The following is a 20,210-nucleotide window of genomic DNA, read 5'->3' as shown; positions in this document are numbered from 1 at the left end:
ATGCTAATGCTAAATCAGAATAAAATATGTGTTAATTAAGACTCCCCTTGATAATTTTGCAAGATATCTATCAAAACCTTGCTAGCCTACTAGTTCAATGACAACATTGGAACTTGCATGGGGCATTTAGAGGGGACATTTAGAGTTTATCACCTACAGATTTACTAAAATCTATAATATTACTGTTTTAATCTGTTGAGAGAAACATATCCAATATGATATTGGTAACAGAGCCATTTCTAGAGAATTGCTCTTGAGTATTTCTCTACTTTTGGACTGTTTAGAAACTTAGTCATTTATATATGGCATGTCAACTGTTCATATTTTTCTCTCTAATTATAAACAGTTGGCTATCTGTCCATGACATCACATTGTAACACCGACAACATCCAGAGCATCCTGTACTCTGTTTCCTCATGCATTCCTTTACATGTTGTCATCTTCAGAGACCCACTGGAGATGGAGGATACTGCAACATGGGACTATCTGGCGGCATCTGGTGGTTATCACTAGAAATTGCAGGCAGGCAGGTAATACAATTTTGAGTACTCTGACAGTATATAGCCATTTTATTTCCTACCCTTTCTTTCATAACCGCTTATCTAAAAGGACTAAGTAGGTGAATGCCATATGGAGAAACCCTAACAAGTCATTTTACCTATGATAAACTTCTACACCTTTGGTGCGGCAGGTAACCTAGGGGTTAGAGCTTTGGGCCAGTAACTGAAAGGTTGCTGGATCGAATTCCTGAGCTGACAAGGTAAAGGTCTGTCCTACTGCCCCTGAACAAGGCAGTTATCCCACTGTTTCCCGATAGGCCGTCATTGTACATAATAATTTGTTATTAACTGACTTGCCTAGTTAAATTCAAATAAAAAAATTATGAATCCCAATGGAATGTAAACCATGAAGTAGGCCTATCAATGTAAGACAGGGGTTCTTTTTCAGCCTGGGACCCAAATGAGAAATTCTGTGTTTTCCTGGGACCCAAGCTTAGGAAAATATGCAACTATGCATAAATATTGGTACATTTAATTGCCATTATGCCTAAAAACAAATGCGATATAGGCAAACACAAAAAAAACAATTAAATTAAATATCCATATAAATATCTATTCATGTTTATTTTCCCCCATTAAAAACATATCTGTCTAGGTTGGATTGTTGCTGTTAAAATACCTTAAATAATTTTCATTCTGAACTGGAATAAACTGATTGATCACATCGCACAGATAAATAATAAATAACATACAGTACACACAGGCTCAGTTTTTTTATAGTGCAACAGAAAGTAACAGTTCAGATGATCAGGCCTACTGTACATCTTACTGTAGAAATTATTGTTGAAGGAAAGTCTAGGTTGGAACTGTTGCTGTTAAAATACAATACACATGTTTTTTATTCCTGAATCAGTAACATTAGCTAGCTTGCTTTGGCGAATGTTAGCAATTAGCTGTGTACAAGGCCAGGGGATTGTTTGAAACAGAAACTCACATCTACTACTACTCTGACACGTCACGACCCACCGTTAACAGGTCTGCGACCGACCAATAGTTTCAGAAAGGCTGATGTAAAGAGCATATGACAGAGCCAATATTTGTATCAGTCAGGTGCATTCAGACAAATGCAAGTCAGTAGACACTTTCTGAGGGCAAATGTAATGCTGCAGTCTGGGAACTTCTAAGAATTTCCTGCTTTGTTTGCCTTACTCAAATGGAATAGCTTCAACCATGTCCTATGGACTAGAGAAGGATATTGTCATGGAAAGACTAATGTGTAGGGTGGTGAATACTTCTATAAAACCTCTAATAAAAGTTGTGAAAAGACCTGGAACTGTACTATCGTGGTGGTACAAAATGTTATTGGGAAATTTTACATTTCTAGCACGTTTCAATTATTTCCTAGTTTCAAGTCAAAGGACCATATTGATGTGTAGGTGGATGGGAAACCAAGCCTTGTGGTACATTTTAAAGATGCAGTCAGATCTTAAGCACTTCCAAATGTGTAATATATATACAGTATGTATTGGAATTTATAACATAACATATATCATTCTATGGTCTACTGCTATGGGCTAATGTGCAACTCACAGATAAAATCATGTACTAGACCGTACTGTGAACCTATATCCAGTCAGTGTTTCCAGTAATACAGTACAGCGGCTATCTTTACTTGATAGGTACTGTCATGTAAGTGTTACTGCATGTTTAAGTGGAAGTAATAAGAAGCACAATGGTGTCCAGTGAAACATCCCAGGAGTGACAATGAGGATGGCTCAGTGCTCTACTAAAGGCACTGCCCTTCACGGTCTGTACACACACAGACACACACACTCACACATACAGTACACTAATTCTATGCAGCTACACCCAGACAAAACATCCAATGACATTGGCTAGTGGGGTGTTTGTCTGTAAACAGTCATTGTGTGAGCCTTGAAAACAAAATATTTGGTGGAACCTTAAACATTCAACACCTTCTGTTTCTAGAACCAAACATTTGCATTTTGTCCAAAATAATTCCAGAGTTTGGACTCCTTATGTGAGTCAATGTACCAACAACTGCAGTGATCAAATCAAATTTTATTTGTCACGTGCCGAATACAATTGTGAAATGCTTACTTATAAGCCCTTAACCAAAAATGCAGTTTTAAGAAAATATATATAAATAAAAGTATGAGATAAGAATAACAAATAATTAAAGCGCAGCAGTAGATAACAATAGCTGGGCTATAATACAGGGGGTACCAGTACAGAGTCAAAGTGCGGGGGCACAGGTGTCGAGGCAATTGAGGTAATATGTACATGTCGATAGAGTTATTAAAGTGACTATGCATAGATAATAACACAGAGTAGCAGCAGCGTTCCGGGGGGGGGGGGTAGCCATTTGATTAGCTGTTCAGGAGTCTTATGGCTTGGGGTTAGGACCTATTTAGGAGCCCCTTGAACCTAGACTTGGTGCTCTGGTACACCTTACCGTGTGGTAGCAGAGAGAACAGTCTATTACTAGGGTGGCTGGAGTCTTTGACAATTTTTAGAGCCTTCCTCTGACACTGCCTGGAACAGAGGTCCTGGATGGCAGGAAGCTTGGCCCCGGAGATGCGCACTACTTTCTGTAGTGTCTTGCGATCGGAGGCCGCGAGCAGTTGCCATACCAGGCAGTGATGCAACCCGTCAGGATGCTCTCAATGATGCCGCTGTAAAACCTTTTGACGATCTGAGGACCCATGCCAAATCTTTTCAGTCTCGTGAGGGGGAATAGGTTTTGTCATGCCCTTTTCACGACTGTCTTGGTGTGCTTGGACCATGTTAGTTTGTTGGTGATGTGGACGCCAAGGAACTTGAAGCTCTCGACCTGCTCCACTACAGCCCCCTCGATGGAATGGGGGCGTGCTCGGTCCTTCTTTTCTTGTAGTTCACAATCATCAACAATGATGTTGTCATTTAAACAAAAAATTGAACAAACGTGTTTTCACTTACTTATTTTCAATACCTGTGAATGGGTTCAGGTACTGTATATGTCAACCTATAATATGGTTTGCCCTGTTGAAGTGCTGGTAAGCGTTTTAGTTATTGTAAGACCCCATAAGGGCAGAAACTATTACGATTGGTTCAGTCAGGCGTCTAATCAAAATGGTGCAGAGGCGGGAGCAGGGTAGAGGTGGGAGTGGGAGCTCAACATGGAAAAGACACTGGGAGTGACTGCTTTGACTACACCTGTTCTGAAAGGCCCCAGAGTTCTGCAACACCATTAATCAAGAGGCACCACCACGCAAGCGACACCATGAAGACCAAGGAGCTCTCGAAAACAAGGAAGTGGACCAAAGTGCAGAGTGTTGAGCGTACATTTCTCTTTTTGTTTAAAATGTCGCCAACAAAACAAGAAACGGAAAACAACCGTGAAGCTAACAGGGCTAAGTGCCACAAACAAAGTTAACTACCCACACTGAAAGGAGGGAAAAAGGGCTACCTAAGTATGATTCCCAATCAGAGACGCCCACCCAAATCACACCCTGACCAAACCAAAATAGAGACATAAAAAGCTCTCTAAGGTCAGGGCGTGACAGGCAGGGACAAAGTTGTGGAGAAGTACAGATAAGGATTGGGCTATAAAAAGATATCCAAAACTTTGAACATCCCACGGAGTACCACTAAATCTTTATTTAAAAAATTGAAAGAATATGGTACCACAACAAACCTGCCAAGAGAGGGCCACCCACCAAAACTCACAGACCAGGCAAGGAGGGCATTAATTAATCAGAGAGGCAACAAAGAGACCAAAGATAAGCCTGAAGGAGCTGCAAAGCTCCACAGCTGAGATTTGAGTATTTATCCATAGGACCACTTTAAGCCATACACTCCACAAAGCTGGGCTTTAGGCATGTGGGAGACTCCCCAAACATATGGAAGAAGGTACTCTGGTCAAATGAGACTAAAATTGAGCTTTTTGTCCATCAAGGAAAATGCTATGTCTGGTGCAAACCCAACACCACTCATCACCCCGAGAACACATTCCCCACAGTGAAGCATGGTGGTGTCAGCATCATGCTGTGGGGATGTTTTCATCGGCAGGGACTGGGAAACTGGTCAGAATTGAAGGAATGATGGATGGCTTTAAGTACAGGGTTATTCTTGAGGGAAACCTGTTTCAGTCTTCCAGAGATGAGACTGGTACGGTGGTTCACCTTCCAGCAGGACAATGACCCTAAGCATACTGCTTAAGCAACACTCAATTGGTTTAAGGGGAAACATTTAAATGTCTTGGAATGGCCTAGTCAAAGCCCAGACCTCAATCCAATTGAGCATCTGTGGTATGACTTAAAGATTGCTGTACACCAGCGGAACCCATCCAACTTGAAGGAGCTGGAGCAGTTTTGCCTTAAAGAATGGGCAAAAATCCCAGTGGCTTGATGTGCCAAGCTTAAAACCCTGTTCCGCTAGCGGGACCCCTCGCCAACAGCCAATGAAATTGCAGGGCGCCAAATACGAAACATCATAAATCTCATAAATCAAATTTCTCAAACATACAAGTATTAGGCACCATTTTCAAGATAAAATTCTCGTTAATCCAGCCACAGTGTCTGATTTCAAAAATGCTTTACAGCGAAAGCTCCACAAACGATTATGTTAGGTCACCACCAACTCACAGAAAACCCCAGCCATTTTTCCAGCCATAGAGAGGAGCCACAAAAAGCACAAATAGAGATAAAATGAATCAATAACCTTTCATGATCTTCATCAGATGACACTCAGATGACACATAGGACTTCATGTTACACAATACATGTATATTTTGTTCGGTAAAGTGCATATTTATATAAAAAAATCTCATTTTAAATTGGCGCGTTATGTTCAGTAGTTCTAAAACATGCAATGATTTAGCTTAGAACCCCATCAAATTACAGAAATACTCATAATAAACATTGATAAAGATACAACTATTATACATAGAACTAGAGATATACTTCTCCTTAATGCAACCGCTATGTCAGATTTCAAAAAAACTTTACGGAAAAAGCAAACCGTGCAATAATCTGAGAACAGCGTTCAGACAACAAAGAAGCCAAAGCGATATCCGCCATATTGGGTAGTCAACATTAGTCAAAAATAACATTAGAAACATTCACTTACCTTTGATGATCTTCATCAGAATGCACTCCCAGGAATACCAGGTCCCCAATAAATGCTTGATTTGTTCGATAGTCCATCATTTATGTTCAAATAGATCCTTTTGTTAGGGCATTTGGTAAGCAAATCCAAACGTGCGTGCAGGTCCAGCAGCACGTCAGACGAAAAGTTCAAAAATGTATATAACAGTCCGTAGAAACCTGTCAAACTAATTATAGAATCAATCTATAGGATGTTTTTAACATAAATGTTCAATAATGTTCCAACCGGAGAATTCCTATGTCTGAAGAAAAGCAATGGAACGAGAGCTATCTTTCTCATGACCGCGCGTCATGAGACCAAGGCACTCTGCCAGACCACTGACTCACACAGGTCTCATGAGCTCCTCCTTTATAGTAGAATCCTCAAAAAAGTTTCTAAAGACGGTTGACATTAGGAAGTGAAAAATGACCCCATGGACAGTGTGTATTCGATAGGCCAAGCTTTGAAAACTTACAAGACTCAGATTTCCCACTTCCTGGTTGGATTTTTCTCAGGTTTTTGCCTGCCATATGAGTTATGTTATACTCACAGACATCATTCAAACAGTTTGGTAAACTTCTGAGTTTTCTATCCAATACTACTAATAATATGCATATATTAATAACTTCACCATGCTCAAAGGGATATTCAATGTCTTTTTTTTACCCAGCTACCAATAGGTGCCATTCTTAGCGAGGCACTGGAAAACCTCCCTGGTGTTTGTGGTTGAAACTGTGTTTGAAATTCGGTCCTCATTCTGAGGGACCTTATAGATAATTGTATGTGTGGTGTACAGGCGTGAGATAGTCATTAAAAAATGATGTTAAACACTATTATTGCACATAGAGTGAGTCCATGCAACTTATTATGTGGCTTGTTGAGCAGAATTGTACTCCTGAACTGTGTTAGGCTTACCATAACAATGGGGTTGAGTAGCTATCGACTCAAGGCATGTCAGCATTTCATTTTTTATTCATTTGTAAAAAAGAAACATATTTCCACTTTGACATTATTGTGTGTAGGCCAGTGCCCCCAAAAATCTAAATGTTATCCATTTTCAATTCAGGCACTGTAATAGCACACAAAAAATCAGGGAAAAATAATATTGTGGATATACAGGTACAGTTGGGTAGAGGAGAAATGAAAACATTCATTCAGGAAAAATGAGTTAGATTGCTGCTAGAGACAATGGGATACATTTTAATAATACACGGAAACATGTATGGGAGTGTCATGTAATGGGAACAGAATGGAGGAAGTTATGTTGTGTAGGATGAGATTAGGGCATATGGGATTTAATTCTTATTTGAAATTGATAGGGAAACATGGGACTGGAATGTGTACACATGTACAGTACAACCTTGCTGGCTGCTTTGAGGGCACCTATGAACCTGTCTCTAGCTAGCACTACTTTATTCTGCCCTGGGGACAACTGTACAACCTTGCTGCTTTGAGGGCACCTATAGAAATGTCTCTAGCTAGCTCTACTTTCTTCTGCCCTGGAGGCAACTGCACAACCTTGCAGCTTTGAGGGCACCTATGAATGTTTCTCTAGGTAGCTATACTTTCTTCTGCGCTAAGTGCACCTAGTATGCACACAAAAAAACAGGATAATAGTACCCTGCAACCAGACAGATTTATGCTTATTAATGAAGAGGGTAACTACCTTACTAACAATAGCCTATTGCTTTTCAGGGTAGCTTATTATCCCACTCAGTGATGCCAACTCTTCAGTAAGGAAAGTCGCTATTGGCTGTCCTTAAAGTCGCTAAATTACGTCATCACCTAATTTGCATAATTGGCAATGTGCATGTAATTATGATGGACGCTGTAGGAGAGAGGAATAACGTCGTGAAGTGTACCTATGATGAAAATTACAGGCCTCTCTCATCTTTTTAAGTGGGAGAACTTGCACAATTGGTGGCTGACTAAATACTTTTTTGCCCCACTGTATATCCATCCTGCCTTTCTAAAGTCTTTGAAAGCCAATTTAACAAACAGATCACTGCCCATTTCGAATCCCACCGTACCTTCTCTGCTGTGCAATCTGGTTTCCGAGTTGTTCACGAGTGCACCTCAGCCACGCTCAAGGTACCAAACGATATCTTATCCGCCATCGATAAAAGACAGTACTGTGCAGCCATCTTCATCGACCTGGCCAAGACTTTCGACTCTGTCAATCACCATATTTTTATCGGCAGACTCAACAGCCTTGGTTTCTCAAATGACTGCCTCGCCTGGTTCACCAACTACTTCTCAAATAGAGTTCAGTGTGTCAAATCGGAGTTCCTGTTGTCTGGACCTCTGGCAGTTTCTATGGGAGTACCACAGGGTTCAATTCTCGAGCTGACTCTTTTCTCTGTATATATCAATTATGTCGCTCTTGCTGCGGGTGATTCCTTGATCCACCTCTATGCATACAACACCATTCTGTATACATCTGGCCCTTCTTTGGACACTGTGTTAACAAACCTCCAAACAAGCTTCAATGCCATACAACACTCTTTCCGTGGCCTCCAACTGCTCTTAAAAGCTAGTAAAACTAAATGCATGCTCTTCAACCGATCGCTGCCGCACCCGCCCGCCCGACTAACATCACTACTCTGGATGGTTCTGACTTAGAATATGTAGACAACTACAAATACCTAGGTGTCTGGTTAGACTGTAAACTCGCAACAAAGCATCCTTCACTTTTGCTGCCAAACATACCCTCGTAAAACTGACTATCCTACCGATCCTTGACTTCGGCAATGTCACTTACAAAATAGCCTCCAACACTCTACTCAGCAAACTTGATTCAGTCTATCACAGTGCATTCCGTTTTGTCACCAAAGCCCCATATACCACCCACCACTGCGACCTGTATGCTCTTGTCGGATGGCCCTTGCTACATGTTCGTCACCAGACCCACTGGCTCCAGGTCATCTATAGGTCTTTGCTAGGTAAAGCTATATAGATAAAGCTATATAGATTTTTCTCTTGTATTATTGACAGTACTTTTGTTTATCCTATGTGTTACTCTGTGTTGTTTTTTTGTCGCACTGCTTTGCTTTATCTTGGCCAGGTCGCACTTGGCCTCCTTCACATCCAGATTACCACTTGGAGTTGAATCTGCCGTCCACTACTGATGATTCACTATGGACAGCTTCCAGTGCCTCAAGTCCTTGCACGCCTTCTCCCTTGACAAGGCATCAAGTTCCTTCCCCAGACCTGTTTTGTAAGCAAAACAATACTTGGACACTAAACACTCTTTGACACTTAACTATGTCTTCAACATACCTTTGTCACAGTGCCAACAATCATAGAAATGTGTTGTTCCATGGGGACACAATGTCTCTCTCACCCACCTGGCTACAGTTTAAGCCTCTCCCATCTCTTTATGGGTCATGTAATTATCTGGCCAAGTGGAGTCTTTTGTAGCTAGATAAACAATGAACCATAATCCCAATCCATACAGTACTAGTACTAGAAATACAATCTTATTTTCACAGCTAGCCACCATTCATGAAATGCTGTAGTATGAATCTGCAGATAGCTAAAGCTAACCAACTAAGTTCAATGTTAGCTAGGTAACAGGCTATAACTAGAAATGCAAATGGCTTTTTGAGATACTAATAATATTACTAAACAGATCATACACCTAATGTTTGCTAGTGAGCCAGGCAGCTAATGTTAGCTAGCGAGCTAACAGTACGATTTAACTTGCAATGAAAAATACTTTTGGACAAAATTAGAAACATATAATATCTGAAAATGTAGCTAGACATGAATGAATGCTTCACGGCAGACTGGAACCTCTTTAACTAAGTCAGACATCCTGTGTCATTTCTGTTGTGTTTGTACTGCTTGCTTGGCCCATTGTATTAAGTTACTCCCATTCACATTGACCATGTGCAATTTCATAAGAATCATCAGATCTTTCTCCCTCTCTGTTACGGATGCAAATCAAAAGCCAGAATTTTCTCCATCTCCTTCTCATACTCTACTTCCACTGGGCATTCCACTGATTTCCAAACTCGGTCAACTTCATCCGTGTCAACAACACTATTGATCAACGTTTCTTCCCTATCACGGTCATCAGAATACTCTACAATGTTTGGTTCAGATGGCAAACGCCTAGCTTCCTGAAACAGGTCACAATTAGTTTGTGTGTGTATTCAACCATTATTCATATTGTATTTGTTATATCTTACCTTTGCATTGAGTTGGATGAGTTCCAGGATCAATCTTCAGTGTCACTAGGTTCAGGGCTGGAGTCGTCACTTGGTTCACCGATGGCTATAGTGGCCTCCCAAGTAGCGCAGTGGTCTAAGGCAATGCATCTCAGTGCTAGAGGCATCACTACAGACCTTGGTTTGATTCCGGACTCTCTGATTCCGGTGATCGGAAGTCCCATCGCACAAATGTCCCAGTGTCGTCCGGGTTAGGGGAGGTATTGGCCGGGGTAGAATTTGTTCTTAACTGACTTGCCTAGTTAAATAAGGGATAAATAGTGATGGAGGATTTGATGTCAAACAGCATCAAAGGATCTGTTTGGACAATCTGAAAGAAATTAATAGTTTTCTAACACCACATGCTCCTTGTAGTAGTAGCTCAAATTAGAATCTAGAAAGGGCTAACATGTGGCCAATCACTGCCATCGGTAACTTAGCTTGTATTAATGCAACAGTGAATGATTAAGTCACAGTTTGTGGATAATACAATTCCACATAACCACGTTGTAAAATACCTGATGAACAGTGTAGAGGTCTCATGTCCGACTGTGTTCCACGCTGCTTCAGATTCAGGTAGCACACGTGTTTCACACTGCCACACTGCTAACTTAATGTTAGACATGTCATATTTGCAAGAGAAACATTCATAGATGCCCTCAAAGCAGCAATGTTGTATAGGTTTGTGTATTCAACCATTCTCTCTCCAGATGAAATCTCGCTTCTTGTGACGGCCGGCCGCCCAACAACCTGCCCGCTTGACCCTATCCCCTCCTCTCTTCTCCAGACCATTTCCGGAGACCTTCTCCCTTACCTCACCTCGCTCATCAACTCATCCCTGACCGCTGGCTACGTCCCTTCCGTCTTCAAGAGAGCGAGAGTTGCACCCCTTCTGAAAAAACCTACACTCGATCCCTCCGATGTCCACAACTACAGACCAGTATCCCTTCTTTCTTTTCTCTCCAAAACTCTTGAACGTGCCGTCCTTGGCCAGCTCTCCCGCTATCTCTCTCAGAATGACCTTCTTGATCCAAATCAGTCAGGTTTCAAGACTAGTCATTCAACTGAGACTGCTCTTCTCTGTATCACGGAGGCGCTCCGCACTGCTAAAGCTAACTCTCTCTCCTCTGCTCTCATCCTTCTAGACCTATCGGCTGCCTTCGATACTGTGAACCATCAGATCCTCCTCTCCACCCTCTCCGAGTTGGGCATCTCCGGCGCGGCCCACGCTTGATTGCGTCCTACCTGACAGGTCGCTCCTACCAGGTGGCGTGGCGAGAATCTGTCTCCTCGCCACGCGCTCTCACCACTGGTGTCCCCCAGGGCTCTGTTCTAGGCCCTCTCCTATTCTCGCTATACACCAAGTCACTTGGCTCTGTCATAACCTCACATGGTCTCTCCTATCATTGCTATGCAGACGACACACAATTAATCTTCTCCTTTCCCCTTCTGATGACCAGGTGGCGAATCGCATCTCTGCATGTCTGGCAGACATATCAGTGTGGATGACGGATCACCACCTCAAGCTGAACCTCGGCAAGACGGAGCTGCTCTTCCTCCCGGGGAAGGACTGCCCGTTCCATGATCTCGCCATCACGGTTGACAACTCCATTGTGTCCTCCTCCCAGAGCGCTAAGAACCTTGGCGTGATCCTGGACAACACCCTGTCGTTCTCAACCAACATCATGGCGGTGGCCCGTTCCTGTAGGTTCATGCTCTACAACATCCGCAGAGTACGACCCTGCCTCACACAGGAAGCGGCGCAGGTCCTAATCCAGGCACTTGTCATCTCCCGTCTGGATTACTGCAACTCGCTGTTGGCTGGGCTCCCTGCCTGTGCCATTAAACCCCTACAACTCATCCAGAACGCCGCAGCCCGTCTGGTGTTCAACCTTCCCAAGTTCTCTCACGTCACCCCGCTCCTCCGCTCTCTCCACTGGCTTCCAGTTGAAGCTCGCATCCGCTACAAGACCATGGTGCTTGCCTACGGAGCTGTGAGGGGAACGGCACCGCAGTACCTCCAGGCTCTGATCAGGCCCTACACCCAAACAAGGGCACTGCGTTCATCCACCTCTGGCCTGCTCGCCTCCCTACCACTGAGGAAGTACAGTTCCCGCTCAGCCCAGTCAAAACTGTTCGCTGCTCTGGCCCCCCAATGGTGGAACAAACTCTCTCACGACGCCAGGACAGCGGAGTCAATCACCACCTTCCGGAGACACCTGAAACCCCACCTCTTCAAGGAATACCTAGGATAGGATAAGTAATCCTTCTCACCCCCCCTCCCTTAATGATTTAGATGCACTATTGTAAAGTGGCTGTTCCACTGGATGTCAGAAGGTGAATTCACCAATTTGTAAGTCGCTCTGGATAAGAGCGTCTGCTAAATGACTTAAATGTAAATGTAGGTTACCCCAGGGCAAAAGAAAGTTGAGCTAGCTTAGCTAACAAGTAGGAAGCGTGCTTTTGGTAGCTAAATACTGCAGCTAGTTTGCTATCTAAACATTTTAAACTAGAATATCGCAGCTATTAGCTAGCTTCCTGGCTAATGTAGCAAGATAGCTGGAAATGAGGCACATTTTGCATTTAGTATCTAATCAATAGATAGATAGCTAAAACCCAGTGCAAAACAAGCAAATGTGAAAACTTGCTATCTTAATGCACTATGCAGAAATACTCCGCCATTCCTGGTTGCTAAAATTTGAATAGTTCGCCTAATTTTACTTGACAAAACAAGTATAGTGTAGAGAATCCTTGTACCATCTAAACTGCTGTGAAACATATTTTCCATAACCAAAGATATAGTATTTTCAGATCGTTGAAGCTGGTGTACAAAACCGAAAGTAAAAAAATGCAAAAATGATACTTAAGAACTGGAAGCTTAGAAATAGTGCACATAGAACACATCTATTGCATTTATATGAATTTGGTCTTGTTGCCCAAAAAGTTACATATTGCAGCCTTAACATTGTAAGCTAGAATATTGTAGCTAGCTAATTGGCTAGCAGCCAGCTAACATCACTTAGCTAGGTTATCTAGCTTCCTAGCTAACTAATGTAGCAAAATAGCTGCCAACTTGAGTCAAGTTTCACATTCAGTATCTAATCAATAGATAGCTAAAACCCACTGCACTAGCAAGCAAATGTGGAAAAACTTGCTACTATCCAACATACGTTTTCTGCTGCAAACAAATTAATCAAGCCAAAATACTTTAATGCAGATGTTTCAGTCATTAACTATGTCAACATTCACAGACAACTTTCAACAGATTATATGTTAGCTTGAGTCAGAGACTCAAGTGTTTAGTGTCAGGACCCGGTTACGAACCTGGGTCTCCGGAGTGAGAAACAGTTACTTAACCAACTGAGCCACGAATAGTCAGCAGAAACCAGAAGATGAGGCAGACACAGCAGTACTTAAGACGGCGTATTTAATAAAGTAAAAAAAGAGAAGTCCTTCAATACAAAATGGCAAATCCAAAAGGTGGTAGGAATAGCACAAAAAAACCTCAAGAGATACTCAAAAACAAAAACAGAATTCCACAAGAGCATCCACCGGAATCGACAAGAAAACACAGAACACTAGGGCTGGGTGCTAACATACAAACACAGAGCACAGAACTGAGGGAAACTAAGGGTTTAAATACAATCAGGGGAAACGAGGCACAGGTGCAAATAATAATGGGGAACAAGGGAAAAAACATAAGGTCAAAAAGCACAATGGGGGCATCTAGTGACCAAAACCCGGAACAACCCTGGCCAAATCCTGACAGTTTAGTGTCTCATCTGCTTTATACATCCATTGACATCCTCAAACAAGCAGTATGAATGTTAGCGGACTAAACTCGAAAGTTTATGATGAACTTCACCAACAGAGTGGAGCAGAGACCAGCCTTTATGAAATCTAGCGCCGATTACATCAACAAAAACTAGAAAAAAGTTGGTTGTATTTGATTAACGTTTATTGTAAAAGTAAGGATTTCAGCAAACAATTAAAGGCATGCAACTACAGAGGACAAACATAGGTACAAGGTACATGATTACGTTTTGTATTGACCTTAGACAAATGGATGTCGTCTGATCTAGATTCCACAAAGCCTGGTCTCTGCTCCACTCTGTTGGTGAAGTCTGTTTAACTTGGAGTGGAGTTTAGTCCACTATATGAATGTAAACGTTGTCATACAGTAAAAAGTGTGCGAGTGTGTGTTATATCCTATTTAATCCTGACCTTCAACCACACAGGCAGAAAAGTAAACTTTGCCATTTATAGACATAGAACTAATCCTTGAAGACCACTCCTAATCAACAAATTAATCAATGTGTGCTACTTAACAATACACTATTTCCAACTGTTCTAATTTAAAAACGCATAATTGTTCCTTTCGTCTCATCATGAACAGAAGTGTTAAATTGAAGACTAAAAGCACATTTCTGCTGGCTTCACGTGTGACGCTCCTTGCCTTGGCTGTGAAAGTGCTCGGCCCAGCTTGCCATATTATAATTGCTCTCTGATACGGTATGTCTTATTCTGTGTTCATAACCAAGTGAGAATGTGGTAATTACCAGTTGTGAAGTCGTAAATCCCAGTTGCATTCACATTTCTCGTTGAGAAACGTTGATTGGCTAATGGCCAATGAGCTCTTTCAACCATAAACTAAAAGTACAGCTATCGTGTTTGTAAACAAATGATTGTGTTCAAAAACCATATTAATGAATTGCTTTATATAAATTATGTTTTGTTTCATTTAAACGCTGAAAATGCTGTTATTGAGGTAATTTCCTTACCAGGAGATTTCAGAATGTGGGAGGGTTCAGGGATGATAGATGAGTTCCCCACTAGTAATTACGAGTTAGAGGGGCATTCAAGTGTATTTCTCCTAGTCGTATGAGGTAAATACCACCATCCCACTTGGTTATGAATGCAGCATAAAATTGTGGGACACCCAAGGCATAGCAGATGCTTGAGTTGCTTCTCTTTCTATGCTTGAGTCTCACAGCAGCTACAGTATGTTCTGCAATGTTAACTCTCCTCTGGCCTTGACCTTGCTCTTACATGTAAGCCAGCAAAGGAATCATAATGGATGTGAAGATATCACAATAAGAATCACAATCAGTTTCTTAAACTAATTTTATTAAGACGGTTGATACACACAAAAAACATATATACTTTTCAAAAGACAACATACGGTATCATTTGTATTTGTTCAGTGCACCATAAAAGGCACTTTAGCCAGGGTTATGGAATTCCCTGCATTTTTTCATCCATGCATAGAATTGGAGCAGTAATTTTGTTAAGATGACAGACTAACAATGTTGTTAACAATCCTGAAGAGTGACATCCTGTATAGACACATTATACCCAGGCACAAACAAGCCTTTAATCTAAGGCATTATTTCTAACACAGCAGCCCAGTACAGATCAAAATGAGGGAAATTACTTCATGTTGCTGCTTATAGGAAAAAAATAGATAACAGAAAAATGCATTCCTGTGAATATATTTCAAGGGTTAAGATACTTGGTAATGTTATTATTCCTGTCTGTCCAGATGAGTTTCAATGTATTCCGTTTTTACATGTTATATTAGTTACAAAGAAATGTGATAAAACAAAAAAAGTAATCCCCTTTTTTATGTGATTTCAATTGCATATGATGCAAGAAATATTGGATGATATTTTTCTTCCACACTTAGACCTTGTACGTTTTTGGGAGCCTCCCAACTCAAGAGCTGCGTTGAGTGTATCACTCAATAACAAAAAGCTCATAACCACTTCCTAAGTCCCTCTCCTTTCTGGATATAAACAAAGACACCTCCAGAAAGACAAACACTCACTCACTCACTTTCTCTCTCACTCACACACACACACACACACACACACACACACACACACACACACACACACACACACACACACACACACACACACACACACACACACACACACACACACACACACACACACACACACACACACACACACACACACACTCTCTCTCTCTCGTAATACATGCACATATTCTGTCTTCAACACACACATACACACAGTCTGCTCGCCTCGCCTTGCGAGTGTCTAGCATTGTGAGAAAGGGACAAGTGCCGTGTGTTGAGGATTGCTTGGCTCATGTGTATCTATGAGCAGAGGAAGCCCTTGTCAGAGGCTGGGCCAGAATCTGCTGGGTTAACAACCAGATTAACTGACAGCCCATCTGATTTACCCTGCTTTCTGTCAGTACTCTCAGAGAGTCTAGCTGTCACAGACTGTCTGATACTACAACACTCCCTTCATTCACAGTTGCTTGCCTGTGGAGGTTCAAAACAGTGGGACGCCAGTGCTCCCCTTATATGCTGACTATTGTGGGTTAAAAGTTTTGGCTCATAATAGCTTCAATGGGGCCTCCCGAGTGGCGCAGCGGTCTATTGCACAAACCATCTTTTGATTTCTGAACGTGTCGGCACCGGGTACTCAGGATGTGGCTGTGTAATTAATGTCATGTTAAATCAGGACTTTTCATTTGAACATATGGGGTGTTTTAGTTTTGTAGGCGAGGCTACCTATTTCTGATCTCGCTCCCAATGATCAGTGCTTCAGTTTATTATGTCGCTGTCCAGAGGTTCTGAATTTGCAATGCACCCGACTGTCCACATTTTTCTGCGCAATAGCCTCTTGATTTGAACATTTGAAAAGTTTTGGGGTGTGTAGTAAGCTATTTGATTTAATATATATCTATATATGTATATATTTGAACGGAATAAGTTAGAGCATGCACACTTGCATGCACACTTGCATGCACGCACGCACTCACTCACTCACGCACTCACTCACTCACTCACTCACTCACTCACTCACTCACTCACTCACTCACTCACTCACTCACTCACTCACTCACTCACTCACTCACTGACTCACTCACACATGCACATAGAAACACACACACACAATGCATTATTAGTTAGCTACATAATTATTTAGGGGGGGGGAAAAAAACATATTGGTCCATTCCATGTGTTTTGGTTGAAGAAGCTCATTTGGTTTTAAGATGGCTGCTTTTGGTGACAGTATCAAAACAAATGAATGACTAATTAATAATTAATTACTCAACAAATATAAGTTTGTGTAATGAACAATAACTAGTACAATCATAACAATAAAAACATAACAATTAGTATACAAACTGTATACTTTTGGTACAGTATTGCTGTTTCTTTCAGAGACATGGCTGAATGGAATGTTTGAAGGGAATGTCTTTATACCCAGCAGGTCATAATCACAAAGCTTTTCTTTGTATTGTGAGAGCATTTTCAAAGAGGTAAAAAGAGGCAATACAATAATAATACATTTACATTTGTACAATTACACACAGAATGGGTTTACATTTACGGTTCAACCATCTATCACATCTGATTTCCATTTTTCTTGGCACTGAACATCAATCATTTGTCCCGAAATTACGATAATGCCAAATATAGTTTTTCCTGAGTTCAATCATTTCGATGTTAAATCTTAATTTTTCATATTTTTTTTTGTTGGTCTTTACAAATCTCACAATGTTTTTGGTAAAAACTTGCTTTGGGGTTGACTTTAGTTTGCATTGAGGAAAGTAAAATGTGTCTCTATCTAGCTAGACATAATACAATTTCAGATAAATATTATATATTTTTTAAATGGACTATAAAAACTATTCATACGCAAAGGCTCCTAGGTAACATTGACATGCATGGACATTTAGTTATAAATTCTGCTTGTATGTAACAGATGGCTTGGAGCAAAACAATATGATGTACAGTATTCCGACACCTTCCCTTTTTCTACATTTTGTTACGTTACCACCTTGTTCTAAAATGTATTAAATCGTTTTTTCCTCTCATCAATCTACACACAAAACCCCATAATGACAAAGCAAAAACTGTTTTTCCCCAAATATATTACAAATTAAAAACTGAAATATTACCATTTCCATAAGTATTCAGACCCTTTACTCAGTACTTTGTTGAAGCACCTTTGGCAGCAATTACATCTTTGAGTCTTCTTGGGTATGATGCTATAAGCTTGGCACACCTGTATTTGGGTATGATCTCCCATTCTTCTCTGCAGATCCTCTCAAGCTCTGTCAGGTTGGATGGGGAGCGTAGCTGCACAGATATTTTCAGGTCTCTCCAGAGATGTTTGGTCGGGTTCAAGTCCGGGCTCTGGCTGGACCACTCAAGGACATTCTGAGACTTGTCTCAAAGCCACTCCTGGGTTATCTTGACTGTGTGCTTACGGTCATTGTCCTGTTGGAAGGTGAACCTTTGCCCCAGTCTGAGGTCCTGAGCTCTCTGGAGCAGGTTTTCATCAAGGATCTCTCTGTACTTTGCTCCGTTCATCTTTCTCTTGATCTTGACTAGTCTTCCAGTCCCTGCCGCTGAAAAACATCCCCATAGTGTGATGCTGCCACCACCATTGTTCACCGTAGGGATGGTGCCAGATTTCCTCAAAGAGTTGACGCTTGGCATTCAAGCCAAAGAGTTTAATCTTGGTTTCATCAGACCAGATTATCTTGTTTCTCATGGTCAGCGTCCTTTAGGTGCCTTTTGACAAACTCCAAGCAGGCTGTCATGTGCATTTTACTGAGGAGTGGCTTCAGTCTGGCCACTCTACCATAAAGGCCTGATTGGTGGAGTGCTGCAGAGATGGTTGTCCTTCTGGAAGGTTCTCCCATCTCCACAGAGGAACTCGGATGCTCTGTCAGAGTGACCATCGGGTTCTTGGTCACCTCCCTGACCAAGGCCCTTCTCCCCCGATTGCTCAGTTTGGCTGGGAGACCAGCTTTAGGAAGAGTCTTGGTGGTTCCAAACTTCTTCCATTGAAGAATGATGGAGGCCACTGTGTTCGTGGGGACCTTCAATGCTGCAGAAATGTTTTGGTACCCTTCCCCAGACCTGTGCCTTGACACAACCCTGTCTCGGAGCGCCAAGAAGAATTCCTTTAACCCGTTGGCTTCGTTTTTTTCTCTGACATGCACAGTCAACTGTGGGACCTTATATAGACAGGTGTGTGCCTTTCCAAATCATGTCCAATCAATTTCATTTACCACAGGTGGACTCCAATCAAGTTGTAGAAAAGGGTGATAAATGGAAAAAGGATGCACCTGAGCTGGATTTAGAATCGCATAGCAAAGGGTCTGAATACTTATGTCAATAAGTAAATCATTTTGTTTTAAATGAGCAAAAACCTGTTTTAACTTTGTCATTATGTGGCATTGTTTGTAGATTGATGAGTTTTTAAAATATTTGTATCCATTTTAGAATAAAGGCTGTAATGTAACGAAACGTGGAAAATAGGGAAGGGGTCTGAAAACTTCCCGAATGCATTGTAACTCAAGTGAAAACGGAATGAAAGAGAAACAAAAAAATAAGGTATCTGACTAGCTCACCAGAATAACCCATTCTCATGCTTGTGCTTAACAATCCGACATCTACATAAATTAAGAGGTAGCCTTTTCCCAATCTTTCCTGACTCATATAAAGACAGACACCCCTTGGTATTGGAGGAGAACATTGGATATTTTAGCTTTGTTGATCTGTCTAAAGTCTTCAAATCTGACAAGGTGTCTTCCAGCCACCCATATACAGTAATACAATTTTAATTAAAACTACAGTCAATGTGATAGAACAGGTGTCAGTCCTGAATCTATCTCTAAATTGCCTACAATAAGGGGCACTGACATTTCCAATCATAACAACTATGGATGTCGAGAGACAAAAACAGTTTCTCTAATAATGTTTTTAAAAGTCAATCTTTTGTCTCTTTTTTTCACTGACTGACTCTTATTGTGCCGCCATCAGAGAAGCACAATTTATTGAGAAGAATGCAATGAATTTCCTGTTAGTTCTTAGGGGATATGCTTTGTTTTTCCTGTTGCTGGGAGCCGGGGTCTTTTTTTTCACCCTCGCTGACTTTCCGTCTGGAACTTTTGCTGGGAGGCGAGAGAGGTGAATCTTAGGTGCCTGGACTAGACTAGAGCCGCCCCCCACCCTCCCATTCCTGCTCCTTCCACCCCTTCCCGCCCCCGACCTCACCACTTTCAGGTGAGGTTACGGGTGAGAGCGGGTGCGTGTTTGTGGTGCGACTAAAGAGAGGGGGGTAATGCTTTCTTAAGCATGGTGAAAGAGCGACCAAATAGCACAAGGCCCCTCGTGGTGTCGGAAAGGGGAGACGGTGGTGCTGATGATCTCATGCCATGCTGCTGGTTGGCGTGCTCTGAGTGCTGCCAATGCTGGCATTAGCACTACTGTTCTCAGAGGGGGAGGGGTTCGTAGAAACGGGTTGCCGTTTGCTGGTCAGAGAGCAAGGACATCCTGGGGAGAGAAAAAATG

The 20,210-nt window shown here is 41.7% G+C and overlaps 1 protein-coding gene across 1 annotated transcript in view; it reads right to left on the bottom strand.

Annotated features, from left to right (window-relative positions):
- Nucleotides 1-14,965: 14,965 nt before the first annotated feature.
- Nucleotides 14,966-20,210, bottom strand: part of LOC135544448 (endoglin-like) — a 43,413-nt gene continuing 38,168 nt past the window's right edge. The window contains exon 14 of the mRNA XM_064972060.1: nt 14,966-20,192. Within this exon, the coding sequence (XP_064828132.1) occupies nt 20,068-20,192 (125 nt within the window). The 3' untranslated portion in view covers nt 14,966-20,067. The remainder of the gene's footprint in view (nt 20,193-20,210) is intronic.

Source organism: Oncorhynchus masou, chromosome 8, assembly GCF_036934945.1.
Source record: "Oncorhynchus masou masou isolate Uvic2021 chromosome 8, UVic_Omas_1.1, whole genome shotgun sequence".
Taxonomy (NCBI): domain Eukaryota; kingdom Metazoa; phylum Chordata; class Actinopteri; order Salmoniformes; family Salmonidae; genus Oncorhynchus; species Oncorhynchus masou.
Note: the sequence above shows the minus strand (reverse complement) of the source record. Positions and strands in the feature narration are given on the sequence as shown.